Below are 7,153 nucleotides of genomic sequence, written 5' to 3' on the forward strand. Positions count from 1 at the left end.
ATTTTTCTTTTATATTTACAAAAGAATCTTCAATAAAACACAACAAAAAAAATGTCAAAATAAAAAAAAAAGCAACTTTGCCTTTTCCGAAATAGCAACTTTGCCTTGTGACAATTGACGACTTTAATTGGAACTGGAATAATTGGGTTCACATACACCAATTACACCATTTTAGGGTGTTCCTCCTCGATTCCCAATTCCAAATTTTCCCAACATTCGATTCGATTGTTCGATTTCTCAATCTACTGCAATTGGCGAACAAAATTGTGAATCGCCATGGATGAGAGTGAATTCCGACAGCTCCTGGAACTCTTTCCCGTCGTCCGACCTCGCGATTATCACGTAAGTATGTATATATGCATACATACCTATACAATCATACTTGCGTATGTCTGTATTTGTTATATTCAACAATTTAAGATGTTTCCAGAAGCAGTAGTGATCTTTGATTTTCTCGAGTTACTTGGTACTGTTTCTGTCTTTTTTTTGGGCTCCTATATAGGTCTCTTTGTACAAGCTTTTTTGTTTAATTGAGTGGCTGGATTGAATTTTTATCAGTGTTGAATTTTATTTTTATTTTAGGGGTTGGGCGTGGAGTTTTGGTGGGAAGATAATATTTTTTGATTGTGTGGAGAGTTATAGAAGTCGTTGCAGATGATATGAATGGCGATTAATTTCGGTTTTACTCATTAATTTATTGACAGAAGACACTGATTTGAATTGTAATTGATGATTACTTTTTGAAAGAGATATTGCTTGTGACTTTTTAATTGTAATATTCTCCCAGCAGCTCAAATTAGTCTGGGTTTCATAATTTTGATGTCTTTGTCGTTGCTTGTGGCCCGTAACTCTTTTTACTGGTGTTAATATGAGCTTTTGACAAAATTAATAAGAAAATGAACTTGTTGGTTGAATAAATTATACGGCTGATCTTATTAAGTTTTACTAATCTATATATTATACGACCGATTTGAAGGGCACTGGCATGGGTTGCTAAGGACAATATGCGCGTTCTATTTGTGTCCCTTTAAATATTGGACATGTAGACGTTTAACTGTTGAGTCCTATTTTCAGGTAGAGTTGGATTCTTCCAGACAGTCAAGTCGGTCTGCACCAAGTGAAGAGGTACTACATCAATTTTCTAAACAATGTTGTCAGTTTTTTTAGGTTTTGTGGTATTTAATATTAGGCTATGCTCTCAGGCACAGCAGTGGCAAGATGCATGGAGTACCGAGGACAGAAGAAGTTCAAATATCTCGAAAACCGACAATCATGGTATGCTCTCTGGTTCACGAGATATTAATTTTTACTTTTCCATCTCTGATGGTTTTAGTGAGAAGAAATACTGTTTCTCATGTCCCTCATAACCTTATGCTTTCGAGTCATTTCAATATTTCAGCTTACGTATAGGCTAAGCTACTTAGTATAGTTTGCACTGTCCTAGTCTACAAGATAATTAAAATAGTTGTCAACCTACTCCAGTAATCAACCATGCATTCTTTTCGATTGCTGTATTTTTTTCCCCTGAACTTCACTGTATATTTCTAGATGAGTTTCCTTTCTTTTATATATTTTCATCATGTAATTATAAATTGAATGGAGTTGAATCTCTGCCATAAAGCCGTTTCTGAAACAATATGAAAAAACTATATGAAAAATAAGGAAGTCGTATAAATAGCATGTGATTTAGATGTGGTTGAAATCAGAGATTTCTTTATTTTAGAATAGTAACTGATTCATGTTCATGCTTCTTTGTGATGTCAGAAGCATTTTGGCGAAAATTAAAGTCGGCTGCTGAGCAGAAGGTATGCTTTGATTTTGGGAACTGGCTTTCTTGTAAATAATACCGAAGTAATATCAAGTAGTTTTGACTTAGATCTTTATGGATATTCAAGTTTCTTACTCTTATCTGATTCATTATACGAATCAAGAAAAAAGTTAAAGCCATCTGTTTTACCACTAATGGGTAAAAGCATGGATTGCAATGATTTTGGAGTTTGCTTTCTTAGGTGGGTGCAGCTGATGCAGAAAGATTCTGCAAGGCATTTCAACAAGTTTATAAGAAACTCGTAAGTGTGTTAAAATTGATCAATCTTTGTATTTGCTAACTAGAAAATGGCTCGAAGAATCGAGTATCGTCATCCATTTTCTTTGATTTCATCGCAACTCAACTTGAGCCCTTCTCTATGTTGTAACCTTTCAGGTGTATGAAGAGTTGACAATGGATGCTGCTAAGAACATTCTAAACTCGAGGTCGTCCTGAGTGAGAGAGAGAGGGAGATGTTGCTTTCATGCTTCCATACTAAATGCAAACAAATCAGTACTGCGGTGCTGTGATATTTAAGATTGTCGTCAAATCCTTTGAACCTTAGGTTTAATTTTCGTTGATTACTCTTCTTTGTCGGCGTACGTATGATGATGTGTTTGAAACTGATCACATGTTTTTTTTTTCTCTTTTCAACTACTTTTTTGGCTGAGTTCTTCAAATTTGACTAATACACCTCGTTATAGAGTTTTGTTCAGTATATTCGTTTATCGTCTCTTGTATCTTTCCAATGTAACTGTGGTTACACTTTGCCCTATTATGTAAGTTGTTTAAATTGTTTTATTAAGATAGAATCTCATTGGTTTGAAACAAAATGAAATGTGAAAGTTGCATGAAAATAAATAAATGATTGCTGAAGACAAAACAAAACTGATAGCTGAAGACAGTATGAACAAGAACATATAGAATCAGACATTTTCTGATAGTCTTTAAACAGTAAAATCTTCTCTCTAGTATCTGATAAAACGTAGTGAAGACGAACAACAAATCTTTTCACCAAGACAGAAATACCCAATAGAACAACAAAATATAAGATTTTCAATATGAGCCGACAAAACAATAAAAGAAGTATAGTATCCAATCAACAAAAAAAGAAAAATCACTGAGCAACCCTTGTGCTCGTAAAATAATCACCAACGGTCAAGAACACGTGCTCACCCGACACCACATTCACTGGAGCTACATCTTCAATGCAACTGACATTAATCGTCCCCTCTCCAAGTTGAAATTCCGCCTTCAGATTATGGTGGTCCCTCATCAACAGATAGGACTGTAACCCACGTGCAGATTTCGCATTACCACCATACAACTTAACAAGGGCATCTGAATTGAACACTAGCGCAGGTCTAGCCAGAGTGATAGTGAATGAAAGATTTGCAATCCCATGGAAACTCTCTTCGGCGAGAACGACTGCATGGGGTGGAAGAAAATCAGAAGGAAGCAATAAAGATCCAAGTGCTTCCCTGATGTACACTTCCTGCGCTTCCAACATTTCTCGAGTTTTCGTTTCCTCCCCATCCAATGATTTGAAAAAGACCTCCACCAAATCAGTGGGCTCGAGTGCAGCTTTCTTTCGCATCTTCTGAATACGATTCACAATTTCACGGGCAACTCCAGCCTCGTACAATGACTCATCCACACGCAAGTCCAGCACCACTAACACATCACCATCTCCTTTAGCATCCATATCTTCTACCTTAACATTACCAGGCGGCTTGAACTCTCGAGTTATCTTGACATCAGAAACCTTCAAAGCATGCATTGCGATGGTAATTTCGCCCACTTTCTCAAATGCCAAGATTTCTTCGGTTGACATAGCCTTCACTTCCTTTGCAACAGCTCCCATTGATTTTCCGAGCTTTTTCCCCAGAACACTGAAGTCGGGCTCGGCACGAAGGGTGGCGTACTTCAAAGTATCGTTGCACGTGACTAAAGACTTGATGTTGAGCTCCTCCAGCACATACTCCTTTAGCTTACCAGCAATATCCTCCAAGAAATCTGCATCGGGGTGTACAATCACCATCTCTTTAAGAGGGGCTTTGAGAGGTTTGTTGTGACGCTCGCGAATGTTGCGTGCAAGATCGATGATTGTCATCATTCTGTTGACACTTTCTTCAATTCGATGGCCCACCTCTCCCTCCACTGTAGGAAAACTGCAATAGTGAATGCTTTCTTCTGATGCTTTGCTAGCTTTCCTCAAGTTCTGGTAGAGAACTTCAGTGAAGAACGGTGTGAATGGAGCCATGGATTTACATGCTGTCAGAAGCACGTAATAGAGAGTGGAGAGAGCAATTTTGCAATCATCTTCTCCAGTTCGGCCTTTCAATCTCTTTCTGTTGAACCGAACGTAGATGTTGGTTAAGTTGTCTAAGAACTTCAAGAGATACGGAACCACCGTATAAAGTCTATAAGCATCCATTTCTTGCCGGACAAAATGGACAAGACTTTGAGTAGCGGAGTTAATCCACTGGTCGAGAACATTTGAGGACTTTTGAAGAATGGATTGATCAATTGGTGTGAATGGTGGAAGTCCCTCAATTTCAAGCCTTTTTGCATTTTGCACAAGGAACCTGTAAGCATTATACCACGGCAAGAAAACATCTTTCACGACACTGTACACCCCCTCCTTTTTGAATCGTAATGGTTCAGCCCGAACAACTGGAGAGTTGATAATATACAGCCGTAGTGCATCAGCTCCGTAATCATTTATGACTTCAGAGGGTGGTGGATAATTCTTCAATCTCTTACTCATCTTCTTTCCATCCTCAGCCAATACCAGCCCATTGCAAATAAGATTTCTGAAAGCTGGTTTGTCAAAGAGTGCAGTTGACAGAACCATGAGCGTATAAAACCATCCACGAGTTTGATCCAGCCCCTCAGCCACGAAATGTCCCGGAAAATTGTTCTCAAATAATTCGACATTTTCAAATGGATAATGGATATAAGCATAAGGCATAGATCCACTCTCAAACCAGCAATCGAACACATCCTCCACTCGTCGAAGAACACCAAATTCAGGGCCACGACTTGAAGGGATTGTAATGTGATCAATTTTGTGCCGGTGCAAGTCAGTTACCGTGGCACCAGAAAGTTTCTCCAGTTTTTCAATGGAATCCATGACCACAATCTCCTCACCATCCTCACTAATCCACAACGGAAGTGGAGTACCCCAAAACCTACTTCGACTCACAGCCCAATCTCTCGCATTCTCAAGCCAATTATGAAACCGTTTTTCCTTCACAAAGTCAGGTACCCAGTATGTCTGTTTATTGTTCTCCAGCAATTTATCTTTAATCTTTTCTACAGCCACAAACCAGCTGGGTACAGCCCTGTAGATGAGGGGAGTATCAGATCTCCAACAAAAAGGATAGCTGTGAGTAAAACTTCCAGATTTGACGAGCCTGCCTTTGTCCTTCACTGCTTGGATAATATCTTTGTCAGCATCCTTGACATATCGCTTGCTGAATTCAACGATTCTCTCGGTAAAACAGCCATCGTCATCCACTGCTACTACCAATGGTTCCCCCTTCTTAATGATACCATTCTCCATACAGACACGGTAATCATCTTCACCAAATGCAGGAGCACAGTGAACAATTCCGGTACCACTACCATCAGTCACATAGTTATCTGCAACAACTCTAAATGCCACATCAGAGAATTCTTTGAAGTAATCAAACAAAGGAACATACTTCGTTCCAACAAGTGAAGCTCCAGTGCACTTGGACAAAATCTCGTATGTTTCGACGTTCTTAGCTTTAGCACCAGAAGACTTCGATTTTGAATTACCAACAGCTCCATCGGCTTCTTTCTTAGCCTTCTCAACAGGAAGCTCCGCCAAACGTGTTTCACCGACCACATAAACTTTCCCATTAAACTTGTTACGGACCTTCAAATATACAATGTTCGCATTGACGCAAAGTGCAAGATTGCTGGGTAATGTCCAAGGCGTTGTGGTCCATGCAACAAAACATGCACCATCAGGGTCGTCAACCACAGGAAAAGCTACAATCACCTCAGGGTCAGGAACGTCCTTATAGTTGGAATTGGCTTCGAAATTAGATAGTGGTGTTTTGCAGCCTGTACTATAAGGCATAACCTGCAAAAGTAACACATTTAAAAGCCATTAAAACCACCAAAATAAGAAAGAACATCTATATCTGTACACCTATATCTATACTAAAACAAAAATACTTATCGCACAGAATGTTTTAGGTTTTTAACATATTTTTTATGACTATAAATTATTAGTATTATTATTATAACCATGAAATATAAGGAAAACCATAGGTTACGCAAACATCTTTCAAAACATATAATGTTTTAATTTTGCGAGCGTATGAAGCTTAAATTTAACTAATTCATTTCAGTTAACATCCTCAAATGGTATGTATGTATATGAGAACATCAAATTCCATTAAGATGTGAATAATTAAAAAGTCTGTGACACAATTCCAGTAGGTCCCGGATTCATAAAATACATACGACTATCCCAACGTACAAGAATTATAGAAATCGAGATTATATAATAAGAGCACAGTCATTGAACTTCATACCTTGAAACCTCTGTAGACAAGACCCTTTTTATACAACTGCGCAAACACCCACCATACGGTCTCCATGAAATTCAAATCCATGGTCTTGTAATCGTTCCTGAAATCAATCCACCGTCCCATTCTAACAACCGTCTTCTCCCACTCGTCGACATACCTCTGCACAATACCCCTGCATTCTTCATTATAATTCGCAATCCCCATCTTAATCACGTCCTCTCTGCTCTTAATACCCAATTTCAGATCGATTTCATGCTCCACCGGCAACCCGTGGCAATCCCATCCGAATCTCCGGGTCACGTGATGGCCCGTCATGGATTGATACCGGGTCACGATATCCTTGATAGTTCCGGCCAGAATGTGCCCGTAGTGAGGGAGGCCAGTGGCGAACGGAGGTCCGTCGTAGAAAATGTACTCCGGCAAATCCTTGGTGAGCTCGAGCTGGGTTTTGAAGGCATCGACTTCATCCCACCATGAGAGTATCTTCTCTTCTTGAGAGGGGAACGAGAAGTCCTTGCCTTCGCAAACGTCTTCCATCGCTGCGTGATCGCCGCCGCAACGCCGCCGGATTGTAGTGACTAGGGTTTTGGAGCGGAGAGACCGAAATTTCTTCAAAGTTTATTTTTCAGAAATTACCTAATCTGGCTAGACTTTCTCTTTTGTTTATGATGGACTCGATTAATTAATTTAATGGGCTTCAGCCCAACTGTGACAACGGACTTGGTCCAAACTTCATTTAATTTAAATTTAATTTATATATATGAGTATATTATTT

At 39.1% G+C, this 7,153-nt stretch overlaps 2 protein-coding genes across 2 annotated transcripts; one reads left to right on the top strand and one right to left on the bottom strand.

Annotated features, from left to right (window-relative positions):
• Positions 1-140: 140 nt before the first annotated feature.
• Positions 141-2,529, top strand: LOC105975114 (octanoyltransferase). Its single transcript, XM_013000321.2, has 6 exons — positions 141-342; positions 1,075-1,125; positions 1,203-1,275; positions 1,765-1,805; positions 2,010-2,069; positions 2,204-2,529. Exons 1-6 carry the CDS (start codon positions 277-279, stop codon positions 2,261-2,263), a joined length of 351 nt encoding a protein of 116 aa, XP_012855775.2. The 5' UTR covers positions 141-276; the 3' UTR covers positions 2,264-2,529.
• A 185-nt stretch (positions 2,530-2,714) lies between these two features.
• Positions 2,715-7,070, bottom strand: LOC105972812 (tRNA synthetase class I (I, L, M and V) family protein). Its single transcript, XM_012997822.2, has 2 exons — positions 6,382-7,070; positions 2,715-5,924 (listed from the first exon to the last, which is right to left on the bottom strand). The coding sequence occupies exons 1-2, from the start codon at positions 6,913-6,915 to the stop codon at positions 2,925-2,927; spliced, it is 3,534 nt and encodes a 1,177-aa protein (XP_012853276.2). The 5' UTR covers positions 6,916-7,070; the 3' UTR covers positions 2,715-2,924.
• Positions 7,071-7,153: the final 83 nt, after the last annotated feature.

This window comes from Erythranthe guttata, chromosome 4 (assembly GCF_056151865.1).
Source record: "Erythranthe guttata isolate IM_541 chromosome 4, IM_541, whole genome shotgun sequence".
Lineage (NCBI taxonomy): Eukaryota > Viridiplantae > Streptophyta > Magnoliopsida > Lamiales > Phrymaceae > Erythranthe > Erythranthe guttata.

Excerpts from the sequence above, each read along its gene's own strand:
- LOC105975114 (XM_013000321.2), top strand. The coding sequence starts at position 277 with ATGGATGAGAGTGAATTCCGACAGCTCCTGGAACTCTTTCCCGTCGTC. Across the intron at positions 1,806-2,009 it reads AGTCGGCTGCTGAGCAGAAG|GTGGGTGCAGCTGATGCAGA; the intron begins GTATGCTTTGAT and ends TTGCTTTCTTAG. Across the intron at positions 2,070-2,203 it reads AACAAGTTTATAAGAAACTC|GTGTATGAAGAGTTGACAAT; the intron begins GTAAGTGTGTTA and ends GTAACCTTTCAG.
- LOC105972812 (XM_012997822.2), bottom strand. The coding sequence starts at position 6,915 with ATGGAAGACGTTTGCGAAGGCAAGGACTTCTCGTTCCCCTCTCAAGAA. Across the intron at positions 5,925-6,381 it reads TTGTCTACAGAGGTTTCAAG|GTTATGCCTTATAGTACAGG; the intron begins GTATGAAGTTCA and ends TTACTTTTGCAG.